Below are 19,480 nucleotides of genomic sequence, written 5' to 3'. Positions count from 1 at the left end.
TAGAGACTTCATGGTTGCTGACCAGTTCCTGACAACTTTTCCCCATCAGATACGATCATTCATTAGAGAACATAACCTGATTAAAGCTGATGAAGTTGCTGAGGCCGCTGACTTGTATGTTCCTATAAAGACCTAAAGGGATCGAACCCTAAGGGCAAGGGTTCACCAGATCTTAAGAAATCAAAGCCTCTAGTGGAAAACAAACTAACTTCTTTTATTCCTGTTTGTCATTTACGTGGTGTTAAGGGACATAAACGTCCCAATTGTCCTAAGAAGGTCCAAAAAGTTGGAAGATGTTTTAAAGACTGTAATGACCAAGCACCCTTCTGTTCAGGAACAGTTAATGGACTTAATGTATCTACCATTTTACGAGACACTGGATGCACATGTATAGTCATTTCTGATAAGCTGTTCCCTAACCTTAAAGAAACTCATTCCTCTGCTATACTTTCAGACTACTTGGGCCGTACAGACACTTTTCCTACCATCCGTTATTGCATTAGGTCTAAATGGTTCACAGGTTGGTCTGAAGCCGTACTAGCTCCCATCACTTCTTGCTCCGTACTAATAGGTAATGTAAAAGGTGCCATTCTTCCTTCTGAGGTTGACCTTTCATCACCAAAGATGGACATAAGCTTTTCAGATCCTCTTCCTGTAGAGTCAGAGAAGCCCCTCGAAAGTTCAGATGAGACAATGTCTCGAAATATTCATGTGGGGTAAGAAACCAGTGATACTACTCTCGAAAGCGAGATAGAATCTCCGGTTCACTTGTTAGATGAAAATGAAGATATCACCTCCAATACTATAAATGTCTTGACTAGGGCTCAGACCAAAGCCCAGGCTTCTCCTACTGTCCATCCTTTGATTTTCCCTGACTTTAAGCCTTTAGATATATCGAAGGACTCCTTTGTCAATTTACAACGTAATTGCCCTTCTCTTCAGAATTGCCATAATGCCGCTAAACAAAATCAAGTTATCCAAAGGAAAAACTTTTCATATAAATTTGAATATATAAAAGGTATCTTGTATAAATCAGTATTCAAATTAAATTCTAATGAGGTAGACTATTCCATCTTAGTTGTTCCAAGTCAATGCAGAGAGACTGTTCTTAAAATGGCTCATGACCTACCAGTGGCCGGACATTTCTCGCACCGTAAAACCTTAAATAAAATTAGGGAAACCTATTTTTGGCACAAAATGTTTTCAGATATCACTACCTATTGTAGATCCTGTAAAGTTTGCCAACTGTCATCCTCCCGAGGTACCAGGCGAGTACCCAAGGTCAAAATGCCAATCTTTACTGTACTGTTTGAAAGAGTAGCTATTGACATCGTTGGTCATTTATCTCCACTTTCGTCTGGGGGACATAGATATATATTAACATTAGTTGATTATGCTTCGAGTTTCCCTGAAGCCGTACCCTTAAAGACCTTTACTACTACAGAGGTGGCAGAAGCCCTTTCGTCCATCTTCTCCAGAGTTGGCATCCCTAGGGAGATTTTGTCTGACCATGGGACACAATTCACATCTGACTTAATGCAACATCTATACCAACTTCTGGAAGTGAAGCCTCTCTTCACAACACCATATCATCCCAGCTGTAACGGGAGGATTGAACGCAAGCATTCGGTTCTCAAGTCCATTTTAAGGAAACTTTGCTCCCTTAAACCTAAGGAGTGGCATCATTACCTACCCTGTGCTTTGTTTGCCATGAGGGAAGTACCCAGTGACTCTTTGGGGTTTTCACCTTTTGAACTTCTCAATGGTAGACAGGTCAGAGGTCCATTGTCCATCCTTCATGACTTATGGACTAATGAGGAGGTGAGTGCTGAGGTTCAGTCTTCTTATCAGTTTCTCCTTGACCTTAGATCCAAACTTGAGGAGACCTCTGACATAGTTTCGAAAAATTTAAGTTTGTCAATGGACCAGTACAAAACCTATTTTGATTCCAAAAGTCAGAGGAGAGGTTTTAAAGTATGTAATGAAGTTCTGGTACATTGCCTATCAAGTCAAATAAATTATTAGTAGCATGGAAAGGCCCATATAAGGTGTTAAAAATTTGTGGGAAAGTTGATTACCTCATAGAAGTGAAGGGGAAACCTAAGCTTTATCATATCAACATCCTTAAGAAATATTACCGAAGAAATTCGGTTAACTGCCTGAATAACTTTGATTTAGTTTTTCCACACTAACTTGATAAGACAACTGAGGAGTGTAAGGTGTGCGATATTGACACCTCTAACGTAGACTATGACAGAGAACTACATGGCTTGGTGACTCTTGACCACTCGGGTGCAACAAACATTAATATTAATGAGTCTTTGGATGACCATAAGAAATATGAACTACTTCAATGTGTGAGTAACTTCTCAGATGTTTTTACTGATATTCCAGATGTCACCTCCACGGTAGTCCAACTGGTGGGAGCTCCATTGTTGGTGCTAGGGAGGATAGAAGTAAGACAGGGAAACATGCACCAACAGGGAATACAGTCACAGAAACCCAAGGCAAACGGAAACCAAGCCTGTGCACATACTATGCACTCGGTATCAGCTGGCATGGGAAATCTGGAAAAACAGATGGGACGTGCAACTATGACCACCCTAGAAAATGTCATGCCCATATGACAACAGGAAAATGCAAACTCCCTTCCTGTAAGCTTTTTCACCCTGAACTGTGTACCTCTTCAGTACAGGAAAGACTGTGCTATAACTTAAATTGCCAGGCATACCATCTAAAGGGGACAAAAAGATACAAAACATCCAGGCCATGGGAAAACCTGGGTAGCCACAGCCACTCAAGAGGGAGAGGTTTTTTAGTGCCAGGAAGGAAAAAAAACTGGCAGGAAATGGCAGAAATCGTACACCAAATCCAGTCATTCCTGGAGTGGAACCACAGTCGATGGCCTCCACTCCAAACCAACAGATACAGATAATAATGCCGGAAAAAAATCCCCCCCCCCAGTACCAACAATACCACCAGTCCGATAACATTCTTCTTTGCAAATATACAGGGTCTAAAGCGAGCAACAAACAACAAAATACCTTTCATCCGTGGACTGCTTACAGAGGCAAAGGCAATGTTCGCGGCTTTCACTGAGACCCACATAAAGGATCAGTTGGACAACGAAATATGGATCCCAGGTTACAACCTATACAGATGTGACAGAGTGAACAGGCAAAAGGGGGGGGGTTGGCCTGTACATTGCAGAGTCACTTGTTTGCACAGAACTGCTAAATGCCTCAAATGATGTAGTGGAAGTTTTAGCAGTAAAGGTCGAGAACCAAAACCTAGTCATTCCGGATGCAACATCCCAGCAATTCCAGGAACAGCTGTTAAAAATTGACCAATGTCTAGAAAATCTTCCAGCTCCTGTACCCAACATCTTGCTCCCGGGGGATTTCAACTTAAGGCACCTAAAATGGAGGAATATAGCAAATAATATTGTTGCAGTAATAACACCAGGAGGCAGCTCTGATGAAAACTCACACTCACGCGAGCTTTTAAATCTTTGCACAAAATTCAATTTAAACCAGCAAATAATAGAGCCTACTAGACTGGAGAATACACTAGACCTCATCTTCACTAACAATGATGATCTGATAAGAAATGTCACCATATCAAAAACAATATACTCAGATCACAACATAATTGAGGTTCAGACATGTATGCGCGGAGCCCCAGACCGACAAAATGAGATTAGTCACGAGGGAGCATTCACCAAATTCAACTTCAATAACAAAAACATAAAGTGGGACCAAGTAAACCAAGTCCTAACCGATATAAGCTGGGAAGATATGCTAAGCAACACAGACCCCAACTTATGCCCGGTGGTCTGGTTGGTGGCCCGGTGGTCTGGTGGCTAAAACTCCAGCTTCACACACGGAGGGCCCGGGTTCGATTCCCGGCAGGTGGAAATTCCGACACGTTTCCTTACACCTATTGTCCTGTTCACCTAGCAGCAAATAGGTACCTGGGTGTTAGTCGACTGGTGTGGGTCGCATCCTTGGGGACAAGATTAAGGACCCCAATGGAAATAAGTTAGACAGTCCTCGATGACGCACTGACTTTCTTGGGTTATCCTGGGTGGCTAACCCTCCGGGGTTAAAAATCCGAACGAAATCTCTCTCACTCTTAGAACAGATTAACTCGGTGGCACTCGATGTATGCACAAGGCTAATTCCTCTAAGAAAAAGGAGGAGTAGATGTAAAATAGAAAGAGACAGGCGCTCCCTTTACAGGCGACGGAAAAGAATAACGGAGCGGCTAAAAGAGGTCAATATATCTGAAATGCGTAGGGAGACACTGGTCAGAGAAATAGCAAGCATCGAACTTAAGCTAAAAGAATCCTTTAGGGGTCAGGAATCGTGGGAAGAACTAAAAGCCATAAATGAAATCGAAAGAAACCCAAAGTATTTCTTCTCCTATGCCAAATCAAAATCGAGAACAACGTCCAGTATTGGGCCCCTACTTAAACAAGATGGGTCCTACACAGATGACAGCAAGGAAATGAGTGAGCTACTCAAGTCCCAATATGACTCAGTTTTTAGCAAGCCACTAACCAGACTGAGAGTCGAAGATCAAAATGAATTTTTTATGAGAGAGCCACAAAATTTGATTAACACAAGCTTATCCGATGTTATCCTGACGCCAAATGACTTCGAACAGGCAATAAATGACATGCCCATGCACTCTGCCCCAGGGCCAGACTCATGGAACTCTGTGTTCATCAAGAACTGCAAGAAGCCCCTATCACGAGCCTTTTCCATCCTATGGAGAGGGAGCATGGACACGGGGGTCGTCCCACAGTTACTAAAAACAACAGACATAGCCCCACTCCACAAAGGGGGCAGTAAAGCAACAGCAAAGAACTACAGACCAATAGCACTAACATCCCATATCATAAAAATCTTTGAAAGGGTCCTAAGAAGCAAGATCACCATCCATCTAGAAACCCATCAGTTACACAACCCAGGGCAACATGGGTTTAGAACAGGTCGCTCCTGTCTGTCTCAACTATTGGATCACTACGACAAGGTCCTAAATGCACTAGAAGACAAAAAGAATGCAGATGTAATATATACAGACTTTGCAAAAGCCTTCGACAAGTGTGACCATGGCGTAATAGCGCACAAAATGCGTGCTAAAGGAATAACAGGAAAAGTCGGTCGATGGATCTATAATTTCCTCACTAACAGAACACAGAGAGTAGTCGTCAACAGAGTAAAGTCCGAGGCAGCTACGGTGAAAAGCTCTGTTCCACAAGGCACAGTACTCGCTCCCATCTTGTTCCTCACCCTCATATCCGACATAGACAAGGATGTCAGCCACAGCACCGTGTCTTCCTTTGCAGATGACACCCGAATCTGCATGACAGTGTCTTCCATTGCAGACACTGCAAAGCTCCAGGCGGACATCAACCAAATCTTTCAGTGGGCTGCAGAAAACAATATGAAGTTCAACGATGAGAAATTTCAATTACTCAGATATGGTAAACATGGGGAAATTAAATCTTCATCAGAGTACAAAACAAATTCTGGGCACAAAATAGAGCGAAACACCAACGTCAAAGACCTGGGAGTGATCATGTCGGAGGATCTCACCTTCAAGGACCATAACATTGTATCAATCGCATCTGCTAGAAAAATGACAGGATGGATAATGAGAACCTTCAAAACTAGGGAGGCCAAGCCCATGATGACACTCTTCAGGTCACTTGTTCTGTCTAGGCTGGAATATTGCTGCACACTAACAGCACCTTTCAAGGCAGGTGAAATTGCCGACCTAGAAAATGTACAGAGAACTTTCACGGCGCGCATAACGGAGATAAAACACCTCAATTACTGGGAGCGCTTGAGGTTCCTAAACCTGTATTCCCTGGAACGCAGGAGGGAGAGATACATGATTATATACACCTGGAAAATCCTAGAGGGACTAGTACCGAACTTGCACTCGAAAATCACTCACTACGAAAGCAAAAGACTTGGCAGACGATGCACCATCCCCCCAATGAAAAGCAGGGGTATCACTAGCACGTTAAGAGACCATACAATAAGTGTCAGGGGCCCGAGACTGTTCAACTGCCTCCCAGCACACATAAGGGGGATTACCAACAGACCCCTGGCAGTCTTCAAGCTGGCACTGGACAAGTACCTAAAGTCAGTTCCTGATCAGCCGGGCTGTGGCTCGTACGTTGGTTTGCGTGCAGCCAGCAGCAACAGCCTGGTTGATCAGGCTCTGATCCACCAGGAGGCCTGGTCACAGACCAGGCCGCGGGGGCATTGATCCCCGGAACTCTCTCCAGGTAAACTCCAGGTAGTTACGGACAATCCTATCAAACGGAAATTATACCCAGTTCCAGTTCACCTTAGGGATGCATTTGACCGAGAGGTAGACAAATTATTAGAACTAAAGATCACTGAACCTTCAGTATCTGCATATTGCACACCTGTAGTCATGGTTATGAAGGAGGATAATTCATATAGACTTGCTATTGATTTCAGAGGCCTTAGTGCTATAACTCGGTGGGATGCTGAGCCTATGCCCTTAATAGATAGCGATCTACACAAATTTTATGATGCTTCCTTCTTTTCAGAGATTGATATTGTGCAGGCATATCATCAAGTAATGTTAGATCCTTCTTCTAAGCAGTACACCGCTTTTCCTACACACCAAGGACTGATGCAGTATAGAACTATGCCCTTCGGTTTGGTAACTGCCTGTGCTACCTACGTGAGACTGATGAGAATGGTCTTGGGTAATATGCCAAATGTTTCAGTTTATTACAGAATGGATATAAATGCTCTGGAAAATGTACAAAGGAGGATGACAAAGCTGATCAAATGTATCAGAAACCTTCCCTATGAGAATAGACTAAGTGCACTGAATCTGCACTCTCTGGAAAGACGTAGAATTAGGGGGGATATGATTGAGGTGTATAAATGGAAGACAGGAATAAATAAAGGGGATGTAAATAGTGTGCTGAAAATATCTAGCCTAGACAGGACTCGCAGCAATGGTTTTAAGTTAGAAAAATTCAGATTCAGGAAGGATATAGGAAAGTACTGGTTTGGTAATAGAGTTGTGGATGAGTAGAGCAAACTCCCAAGTACAGTTATAGAGGCCACAAAGTTGTGTAGCTTTAAAAATAGGCTGGATAGATACATGAGTGGGTGCGGGTGGGTGTGAGTTGGACCTGATTAGCTTGTGCTACCAGGTCGATTGCCGTGTTCCTCCCTTAAGTCATCGAGACCTGACCTGACTAGGTTGGGTGCATTGGCTTAAGCTGGTAGGAGACTTGGACCTGCCTCGCATGGGCCAGTAGGCCTGCTGCAGTGTTCCTTCGTTCTTCTACTTATGTAATGACATCCACGTGGTGCAAGCATATCCAAACATTAACATCAGTTTTACATAAGGTACGCTAACATGGCCTCACTGCCAAACGGAAGAAATGCTTCCTTGAGTATAACAAGATTAGATATCTTGGACTGATCCTTTCTAATAACTCGAAACCAAGAAGCTCATGCGTAGCTTTCTTGGTTCTGTAAACTTTAATGCATGGTTTATCCTGAACCTTACTGATCTTACAGGCATCTTATCCGACTTCCTTAAAAAGTCTGTGAAGGAACCTCTTGAACTTTCCGACGTAGCTCGGGAAAAGTTTAATGAGATTAAAAATATCTTCTCGAAAGACCCTATACTTAAGATTCCAGATATTAATAAAACATTTTGTTTAAAAACTGATGCCTCCAATACTGGCTTAGGTGTGGTGTTACTACAATACCATGATGATACCCCCTTCCCTGTATGCTTTCTAAGCCGAAAATTCCTTTCTGCAGAAACGAGATACTCCACCATAGAAAAGGAATGTTTAGCCCTTGTGTGGGGTATCTCCAAACTTAAATTGTTTATACTGGGAAAAGAATTCATTTTAGAGACGGATCACAAACCTTTGATATACCTAGAAACTTTTAAGGGAACCAACAGTCGCCTCTTGAGGTGGACATTGGCTCTTCAAGCTTTTAAGTTCCATATTGTGTATATCAATGGTTCATCCAATTATTTCTCTGACTGGTTAAGTCATAACAGTCAGTTGATTTGCTGCCTTATGCGACTTCATATTAGAACTTTTTCCTCGCCTATTCTTCTTATACTCCTTGACTATAAGTCTTGGTATGAGGGAGTGTGAGGGAAAAGTTCAACAGATAGGAGTAGCGAGCGAGTATATGGTAACGGTAGTTTGATTGCCGGCTGCTTGTTAAGGTAGGGTAAGTCTAGCTCCCACTATCCCCCCCTTTTTCCCCCACTCAAAAAGGGATATTTTGATTGCCGGCTGCTTGTTAAGGTAGGGTACGTCTAGCTCCCGCTATTTCCCCCCCTTTTTCCCCACCCCAAAAGGTGACGTGTGAGGGTTCCAGCCAAACAGTAATCACTCGACTCACAGCTCCCAGCACAACTGTAAGTACAAGCCTGCTCCTAGTCTAGTGGACTTATTGGTTGAAAGCTTCACTTGTAACCAAAAATAAATTTAGTCCTTTCAACCTTGATCTCCATGTTAGATGTTTTGATAATCACCAAGTATTTTAGGTATTGTACTTATCATGGAGAGTGAATTCTTAAGCAGTGGGTAACCTGTCTCTCTTTCCAGCTTGGAATGACATATCGGGTCACCTGCCAACCAACGAGAAGTATTGAAGAAGGACTTTTGCAAAAGTCTGGAGACATCACATGTTGGCTCTACCTACCTGATTAAATGTAGGCGACAGCAGACCATAACCCCTCATCTTTGTAGTGGTAAAGAATCTGTTTTCCTGTAATCTGGACTGACTATACAAGGCTATAGACTCTGTGAAGAACTAGCCGTTGGGTTGTCACCAACACCTGTGACCCCCCCCCCCACATCATCAGTAATGGCTACACTTTCTACAAGACGGTGTCAACCTCCACCAGACACCCCAGTATACTTGTACATATTAGCGTTGAATTCAAATGTCATTTTTTTCATTTCATTTTTCAAATAGGATACACCTTCATGTTTCACTGTTTTATTTTTGCATTAATAAATAATAAAGTGTTTATTTTTGTGAATTATTTTTCTTTTTCTATTCATTAATTTTCCTGAGGAGGAGCCAGCCTTGGTAATACTGTCTGAAGTTGTTACAGGGCTGAGTAAGCCTTCACATTACATTATTCATTGTTATGATATAAATTTGTTCGACTATAATGCTTCTTAATTGAAATGTTCAAATTTCGTTATTTAAAATACTCATTTGTACTTCAATTTGTAATTTGTTTACTGTAATTTTTACCACTGAATATATCAATGCTTAGTTAATCTTAAGTTAATTTTAATTCTGCCCATAATGATCTACATACAAGGGGCTTTTGGCATGTATACCAAACCACTATAATCCCTTGTACAACTATGTGTCATGTTCAACTAAAAGTTATTATTATTATTATTATTATTATTATTATTATTATTATTATTATTATTATTATTATTATTATAAAGCCTCTGGATCGCAAAACATCTTTAATAAAGATACCCAGATGTTGCTCGTGTGTCTTAATTTCATCGTGAGTAAATGTGATCTCAACAAATTCGACCATTCCTGATTACTGCTGAAATTCATGATTGCTACACCTAGGAAACATGAGGGTTTTGAAGCTTTTAGAAATCATGCTGACTCGAGTATCAGAAAGACTGCCGATAATTTGAACCTAGGAAAGTCAAATGTTGGTTGAATTCTGAAGAAAGCTGACAACACTGGTGATTGTGTAGTGCTGTGTCGAGGAAGATGTGGAAGAAAATGCAAGACAACACCTCACAATGACAAGATTATCATAAGAAATAGTGTGAAGGATCCCAAGAAAGCCAATAAAGATCTACAGAGAGATTTGGTTTCAGCTGGCCTGGTGGCAAAAGCTCTCACTTCACATGGTGAGGGTCTGGGTTTGATTCCCAGCAAAGGGCTGAAAACAAACCATACCACAGACGGGGATAGAACCCGTGATCAGAGAGTGTCAAAACTTCAGACCTCCACGTTAGCCACTGGGCCAGCTAGCCATAATACCTAGCTGGCTGGAAACATCGGATATGTTTCCCTATACTAGTTGTCTATGTTCACCCATCAGTAAAATAGGTAACTGGGAGTTAGTCAACTGGTGTGGGTCGCATCCTGGGACATATCTGACCTAATTTGCCCAAAATGCTCTGCATTGCAAGCGGCTTCCTATATAGTAGTATGTCATTGATGTCAGCTAGGCCTGTATACCTTGTACATGTACTTGAATTAAATGAAATTATTATTATTATTATTATTATTATTATTATTATTATTATTATTATTATTATTATTATTATTATTATCATTATTATTATTATTATTATTATTATTATTATGAATGTTGATTCTTCAAGTGTTTGACGAAGTTAGCAGAACTGCCAGAAAGTTGGCAAAGTCAGCAAAGAACAATTATTGACTGCTGCTGTGTAGAAATTGCTGCAGTGAGCACTTGATCATAAGTGACAGATGACAGATGAATGGAGAAAAGTTATATTTTCAGATAAGGTGCATTTTAAAGTACATGGGTACAGATCAGTGATAGTGAGACGGAGGAAAGGCAGAGCAACAAGTGCCAAAATACCCACCTAAGATATTTTGGGGTAATTTTACTGGTAAAAGCCAGGAAGACTTGTTATTGTTGAAGGAACGATGGATAGTGACAGGTTTGGACAGGATGAACAGTGACAGGATTGCCTGGCAAATAAGTTGCCAGACAATCCTGGCAACTTACTTGCTTCCCATTGTGGATAGACTCTTCTGACGGAGAAGGCATTTTCCAGCTGGAAACTCTCCTGAGCTCAAACCAAGTGAGAATCTATGGGCAATAACTAAACACAGGAACGTACAACAGGACTGTTCAACTGTGGAGAAGCTAATTGTTTCTGTTTTTAGAACCAGGCATGATCACGATGAACTTGCCACAATGTGTTCAACATTTGTCGACTTCATGTGAAAGCTTTAGCAGTGTTTGTAAAAGGGAAAGGTATTCATATCTCTTACTAAATCTCTCATCTGTCATATCATTGTCGTGTATTCTTCAAAAAAAATATTAATTTTCCCAATAAATGTCTTATTTCATGACTATCCAAATTAATATGCACACTGCTGTGCACATCCTTATCAACATTCAACAGTTGCTTTAGTTGGTCCTTTGTCTCCTCCTATAAAGAGAGACAAATATATCTTAACCAGAATGAATTGCAGTTCTTGCTTTCTATAAGCAATGCCTCATCCAAATATTATCTCCATGGATGATTCTAAAGTTTTATTGTCAACATTTTTCTGGAGTAGCGATCCCTCGAGAAATTTTGAAGGATCACTTAACATAGTCGTCTTCGTCAAATATATCAGCTTAAGGTATTAAGTCTCTTTTTACTATGCCTCACTACACAAGTTGTAATGAAAACACAGAGAGACAACATGTTGTCCTGGAGCAAATTATTTAGTAATTATGCCCACAAACTATTTGTTTGAAAGATTTTTATCATGTTCTTTGTTTGCAAAGATGTAAATACCTGGAGTTTACCTGGAGTTTACCTGGAGAGAGGGTCAACGCTCCCATGGCCTGGTCTGTGACCAGGCCTCATGGTAGATCAGAGCCTGATCGATCAGGCTGTTACTGCTGGCTGCACACAATCCAATGTACGAGCCACAGCCTGGCTGGTCAGGTACCGACTTTAAGTGTTTGTCCAGTGTCTGCTTGAAGACAGCCAGGGGTCTATTTGTAATCCCCCTTATGTATGCTGGAAGGCAGTTGAACAGTCTTGGGCCCCTGACACTTATTGTGTTGTCTCTTAACGTGCTAGTGACACCCCTGCTTTTCATTGGGGGGATGTTACATCATCTGCCGAGTGTTTTGCTTTCATAGTGAGTGATTTTCATGTGCAAGTTCGGTACTAGTCCCTCTAGGATTTTCCAGGTGTATATAAACATGTATCCTGCCTGCGTTCCAGGGAGTACACGTTCAGGAACTTCAAGTGCTCCTAGTAATTGAGGTTTTTTTTTATCTCCGTTATCTTCATTTTTTCATGAAAATATTGACTCGCTAATCGTCGTTTGACTCACAAACTGTCGTTCATCCCAGACGTGTATGCACAGCCCCAAGTAGCCCCACACCCCATTCACAGCCAGTGTGCCATTTTTTATTAGTGAGTGACGATGATCCCACATGTTTATACGATACATTTCATAATATTCAATTCGTTTTAGTGGCTGCAACTGCTAAATAAGCCACCATGGCCCCAAAGAAAGCTCCTAGTGCCAGGCTTTTGGTAAAGAAGGTGAGAAACGCGATAGAATTCAACAAAGAACTCGTAGCAAAGTACCAAAGTGGAGGAGGAAGAGACGGGAGAATGTACCTTCTTCAGTAATTCTATGATATGTACGATACTAAAGCAGCACAAGTCGATAAAGGCTATAGCGCCAGCCAGAGAAAAAGTGTAGCAACCATTTACAGTGTAGATAAAGTGTAGCAAGCAAGTTAAGCGATTAACTGATAGCAAAAGGACAGCACGAACCTAACTCCTCTAATGTTGTTGGAGTGTATGGTTTATGCTCTCAGTGGCCCTTATACACCCAACAACAAAACACGCCACCACTCGTGACATCCGTAATGACATTTTTTATTCATTCCAGAGTATATGTCATGTTTCTATAGTATTAATATTGTTTATTATGTCATATTAGATGAATTGTGATAAGTTAATAAGCTGTAGAGTTGATATTAGTGTCATACTGAAGGACTATCTTGTCCTGCCTCCAAACACACTTCCGTGCTGCCGCCGCAATTCCTAACATACGTAATGACACATTTTATTCATACACCAACAAGAGTCTCCAATAAAGGTAAGTGTGATGTTATTGTTGTTTTATTCTTCATGTCTTATTGTTTTCAGTGTATGTAAATCTATATATCATATAAAAAAAATATTTTTTTGTTAATACTTTTGTTCTGAAATGGATTAATTGGATTTACATTATTTCTTATAGGGAAAATGGTTTTGCAAATTGTCAATATCACCATTAGTCACACTCTCTGGAATGGATTATTTATGAAAAATGAGGGTCCACTGTACTCTTAATGTAGGGTGAGAAGTAAATAGTATTCATTTGTAGGAATTCAGTGTAGGTAGCTGGTAGATGTCGGTACACATGTAGCCCCCTGGGTTACACTACACAGCCATATTATTACATTGACATACCATGTTCACTGAGTTTAAGCATTTCTAACAACTGCCTTTAGATGCCATCATAAACAAAGGAAGAAATAATGAATACAGTAGACCGTCATTTAACACGAGTTTAAATTGCACGATTCGGGTATAGCATGACTGAAGAATAGTGCCACAGTTTTATGCAACACTTCGTAAAATTAATTTAACACAGTTCATTTTGCAAGAGGGGGGAAAATTCCCTTTTCCTCAAGTGGCCACCTTGTTGTGGATGAGCAGGGCAGACCTCACACCATCCCCTGCCACCCCCTAACACCACCATTCCAGCATTCGTACTTCATTTATGTTTAGTCCCTCTTCTTTGCTACATGCTAGCTGTGTCTGTGAATTGTGTTTTGATCTTTTAATTACCATATCTTGTATCTACCAAGCAATCATGACACCCAGTAAGCATACCAGTGTTGCTGAAAGTGGCAAGAAAAGGTATGAACATTTAAGTCTTAGAATTAACTAAGAAAACATAATGAAGCTTGCTTTGTGCACATAAAATTAGGTAAACATGAGTTTGAGTGATAGACTTACTGACTGACTTGACTGAGTGACTTGACTGACTGAATGACTTGACTGACTTACTGTATGACTTAATGAATAACTTACTGACTTGATTGAATAGCTGAATAACTCTAAAACATTCCAGTGTGGAAATGTTTCCAGGAACATCTAAAACATTCCAGTGTGGAAATGGTTCCAGGAACATCTAAAACATTCCAGTGTGGGAATGTTTCCAGGAACATCTAAAACATTCCAGTGTGGAAATGTTCCAGGAACATCTAAAACATTCCAGTGTGGGAATGTTTCCAGGAACATCTAAAACATTCCAGTGTGGGAATGTTTCCAGGAACATCTAAAACATTCCAGTGTGGGAATGTTTCCAGGAACATCTAAAACATTCCAGTGTGGAAATGTTTCCAGGAACTTCTAAAACATTCCTGTGTTCAAATGTTTCCAGGAACATCTACCAAGAATTTGGTGGTCAAATCCCAGATGTAACTTAACTTGCTCATTTTAAAGATTTCAGTTTATATTACTAGAGCAATTTATCAAAAACTCGCAATTTGGAGAGTAACTATATGACAATATGTCAGTTCTTTCTGATGAATTAACAAAGTGCAGAACAGACCGGAACATTGTTATAAATCTTCTCTCTTAACTGGGAGATTCTTGTGATCTTTTCTTTTCCCTGTTTTATACTGATGCGATAATAACTCTTCGGGAAGATGCAATTTAAATAAAAATAGCTGAGTCATTAATGTAAAATATTGGCTTGATAATGAGGAGAGTCATGCCAACCTGTACAGTGAGTAGCATCTAGTGAAAATATATATATAACAGAGTATTACCTACCAGTTTGTGGTGTCTCCACAGAGCAACACTCAGTGTCTATATCTTGACCAACAACTCCTACACAAAAACCGTAATTCGTATATGGCACAGAGGAGTCCAGTGTGTAACATGAAATATCCTTATTTTCCCAAGGCCAGGAATCTTCACCAGAATCTAAAAAAAGCAAATAAGCACAGGTTAAATAATTTTTTAACACCTACATACTTAATTGTGAATAAAATCTATAATATGTATGAATAAACAGAAAGATGGAGAGGAAGCCTAAGCCCTGGACCCGAGATTAACAGGTCCAGAGCTCTACCACCTGAGCTACCAGATTTCTAACACAAGTCCAAACATCCCAATAGTACAGATATCATTATTGGAGTTCTACATACTGTAAATAATACAAATAATTACCGTTTAACCTAAATGCTGAATGATCATGTTGACCCACATCTAAATCTTTATAATCTAACTCCCAATCAAAATTTAATGGAAAGTAACTGTCTGTATTACACAGCATCACAAGCCAGCACTGTTCTGAGTTATACCAGAAATATTACAGTTCTCAATTACAATATTACGACCCTAAGTAAACACTTTGATGGCCTCCTGGCTCTCCTTGAGTCCATAAAGTTACCTTTCTCTTGTATTATTCTTACTGAAACTTGGCATAAACAAGACACAACAGATATATACCAATTACCAGGATACACAGTAATCCACAACTGCAGACCACACCAAGCTAGGGTGGTATTGCCATCTATTACTCTAATGAACTATCATTCTGTAACACCACTTGTTATAGTGATGAATATGAAGAATACATATTTGCAAATTTTACTGTAAAAAACCTTAAGACTCCTATGGCAATCAGTGCCATTTACCGGATACCTCATACAAACATTTCTCATTGCTATCTGTATGTAAATACATAGTTATTCTCAATAATATGTATTTTTTTTTGTAAATACTTTTGGGTGTTTGGAACGGATTAATTGATTTACGTTATTTCTCATGGGAAATATTGCTTTAGTTCTCGTTGAATATGATTTCATCAGACTTTCTGGAATGAATTAATGACGAAAACCGAAGTTCCACTGCATATATATATATATATATATATATATATATATATATATATATATATATATATATATATATATATATATATATATGTATGTATATATATATGGAGTTAAAAGATAAAGAATCACACATAAAGTGGGAGTTGTCACAGTTGCTCTTTGCTGATGACACTGTGCTCTTGGGTGATTCTGAAGAGAAGTTGCAGAGGTTGATGGATGAATTTGCTAGGGTATGTAAAAGAAGAAAATTGAAAGTGAATACAGGAGAGAGCAAGGTTATGAGGATAACAAAAAGATTAGGTGATGAAAGATTGGATATCAGATTGGAGGGAGAGAGTATGGAGGAGGAGAATGTATTCAGATACTTGGGATTGGACGTGTCAGCGGATGGATCTATGAAAGATGAGGTGAATCATAGAACTGATTAGTGGAAAAGGATGAGCAGTGCACTTAGGAGTCTGTGGAGACAAAGAACTTTGTCCTTGGAAGCAAAGAGGGGAATGTATGAGAGCATAGTTGTACCAACACTCTTATATGGGTGTGAAGCATGGGTGATGAATGTTGCAGTGAGGAGAAGGCTGGAGGAAGTGGAGATGTCATGTCTGAGGGCAATGTGTGGTGTGAATATAATGCAGAGAATTCGTAGTTTGGAAGATAGAAGGTGTGGGATTGCCAAAACTGTTGTGCAGAGGGCTGAGGAAGGGTTGTTGAGGTGGTTCGGACATGTAGAGAGAATGGAGCGAAACAGAATCACAACATAATCGAGGTTCAGACATGTACGCGCAGAGCCTTAGACCGACAAAATGAGATCAGTCACGAGGGAGCCTTCACCAAATTCAACTTCAATAAGTTAGTCCTCGATGATGCACTGACTTTCTTGGGTTATCCTGGGTGGCTAACCCTCAGGGGTTAAAAATCCGAAGAAAATATTATCTCTTCTCAGAGCTTCACTTTGCAGTAACTCCTAGGGTCGGAGAGAACTTTCTCTAGCTAATATCAACATGGGAGCAGCATAATCAATTAAGGACCTAACATAGGCTATGTACAGCATTCTCACGATTCTCACATTAGCACCATAGTTGGGGTTGTAGCCAGCAACAGCTTTGAGAACTGCCTAATTTGAACTCATTTCTGTACTTGGCAGGAATACACTGATAAGCACCAAGAACTTTGGTTTTCACCAAGCGATAATTACCAAAATCAGTGTCATTTAATAGCGATGTAAATTCTTGTACCTTACCAAACAACGCTGTATGCACCGATGACGCTCAATGCTCTTCAGGCTACCTTAAGGCTCGAGCCTGGTTTTCGAATGCTATGAAAAACTGTTCAGGCTCGGCTTAAATAAAACGAGGAAAGAGCTGTGCTGCTTTTTGCAAACTAAAGTCACTTAGAGCTTGTGTAAACTGCCTCCTCTCCTTCTCTCTATCAAACTCTTCCTTAGCATTTGCTCGCTGTTCCCTGGTCTGCTCAAGATTGATTTTTGCTAACTCAAGTGCCAATGAAGCTGACTCACCTTCAGACAAACTCGGTACACCTCTCTGACACTGCTGGTTTTAATCAGGTGTTCTGTCTGCCCCATTCTTCTGCAGTAACCTAAGTGGAGATCTATGCTTAGCTCCTCTAGAGGGAGAAACAGGAATCTGGTATATCATCTCTTCTGTTTTCAGCTTCGTATGTATAATGTTACAAGCTGCGCAGCAGTAAGAGTGCTTTGATATTCAATGCCAATAGAACGAGCAATTCACCAACAACGCTCTAGAGAAAACTTGGGCAAGTTTAGTAGAGTTAATCAGTCACTAACCATTTGACTTGTATAGGTGGCATTAACCCCAATGTAACATGCTGTTTGCAATACATGCTCAACCAGCTATGTACAGTATGACTGCAGAATCTTGACACAATAGCAAGACTGACACACAGTAGCAAAGCTAACTGCAGAACACACACAATAGCAAGGCTGACATGCAATAGCAAAGCCGACTGTAGAATACACACACACAATAGCAAAACTGACAATGGCAAAATGAACGGAAAGTTGACGCACAAAATCAGAAGCATTGGCAAAGCTGACGCAATGCCAGATAGCAAGCAATCTAAAAGATAGAGATTAACTCCTGCTCCAGCTTCAACTCTAAGCTCAGCTCCTGCTCTAAGTCCAGCCCTCGGACAGGCAACCCATATTACCACTCAAGTAAGCACGACCTATTATCCTGGGAGTAAAAGGATGCTTGCAGCAAAGTAAACACATCTGAATTTTTTAAATTGTGTTTTCCTTCACCAAGTATAACTAGATGCACACTATATACAGTAAATAGATAATATAAGTGCATGACATGGTAATCAAGGCAAGGCAGCAGCCAGAGACAAGAGACAACCGTGCTTCAACCAGCAGCTGAATGAATATGACAAGGGTGATAAAATGTGTTGTAACCACATCACCTTCACAATTGCCTGTTCCACGTTATGATTGTCTGAACCTAGGTACTGAGCTGACGATGGGACCCCCTGAATTGTCAGACCCTTAATGCCTGATTCACAGGTTGGGGTGGTAGCCTATGTGAAAATGTGAACATGCTATGAGTAAAGGTTAAGTACTCTTTGCATGCTACAGACGCCACTGCTCCACACCATTGCCTAGCACTAAAAGTAATCAACGAACACACACAGGCACATATATAGCCCCAGGCCACCAATTGACTCGTTTGTCATTGACTTCTACACTGACACTAACCATAAACAACCCTTCTGAGGTCGACATAGCCAATCAAAGCTATACACACAATAGCTACCTCACACACACAGACACAGATGCAAATGTAGTTCCCATTTTTAAAAAAGGGAGACCTCTGTCACTGACGTGTATAGTATGCAAAGTTATGGAGAAGATTATGAGGAGGTGAGTGGTGGAGCACCTTGACTGGAACAAGAGTATGAATGCCAACCAGCACGGATTCATGGAAGGCAAATCCTGTGTCACAAACCTTCTGGAATTTTACGATAAAGTAACAGAAGTAAGACATGAGAGAGAGGGTGGGTTGATTGCATCTTCTTGGACTGCAAGAAGGCCTTTGACACAGTTTCTCACAAAAGAATAGTGCAGAAGCTAGAGGATCAGGCGCATATAACAGGAAGGGCACTGCAATGGATCAGAGAATACCTGACAGGGAGGCAACAATGAGTCATGGTACATGGTGAGGTACCACAGTGGGCACCTGTGAGGAGTGGGGTCCCACAGGGGTCGGTCCTAGGACCAGTGCTATTCTTGGTATATGTGAATGAGATGATGGAAGGGTTAGAATCAAAAGTGTCCCTGTTCGCAGATGATGTGAAGTTAATGAGGAGAATTAAATCAGATGCGGATCAGGCAGGATTTCAAAGAAACCTGGACAGACTGGACACCTGAACCAGCAACTGGCTTCTCGAATTTAACCCTGCCAAATGCAAAGTCATGAAGATCGGGAAAGGGCACAAAAGACTGCAGATGAAGTATAGGCTAGGTGGCCATAGACTGCAAACCTCGCACAAGGAGAAAGATCTTGGGGTGAGTATAACACCGAGCACGTCTCCAGGAGCACACATAAACCAGATAACTGCTGCAGCATATAGGTGCCTGGCAAACCTGAGAACAGCATTCCTATTCCTTAGTAAGGAATCGTTCATGACACTGTACACAGTGTATGCAGCACCTGTTTGGAACCCGCACTTGATCAAGCACATCAAGAAATTAGAGAAAGTGCAAAAGTTTGTGACAAGGTTAGTTCCA

General features: G+C 40.7%; 1 protein-coding gene across 3 annotated transcripts in view; it reads right to left on the bottom strand.

Annotated features, from left to right (window-relative positions):
- LOC138850954 (tyrosine-protein phosphatase Lar-like) overlaps positions 1–19,480 on the bottom strand; it is a 654,087-nt gene that overhangs the window by 444,295 nt on the left and 190,312 nt on the right. For all 3 annotated transcript variants that reach the window (XM_070104394.1, XM_070104395.1, XM_070104396.1), the window contains one exon: positions 14,645–14,797. In XM_070104394.1, coding sequence (XP_069960495.1) covers positions 14,645–14,797 — 153 coding nt within the window. The remainder of the gene's footprint in view (positions 1–14,644; positions 14,798–19,480) is intronic.

The sequence above is a fragment of the Cherax quadricarinatus genome, chromosome 91 (assembly GCF_038502225.1).
Source record: "Cherax quadricarinatus isolate ZL_2023a chromosome 91, ASM3850222v1, whole genome shotgun sequence".
NCBI classification, from domain to species: Eukaryota; Metazoa; Arthropoda; class Malacostraca; order Decapoda; family Parastacidae; genus Cherax; species Cherax quadricarinatus.
The sequence above is the reverse complement of the archived record's forward strand: the minus strand, read 5'-3'. Positions and strand labels throughout refer to the sequence as shown.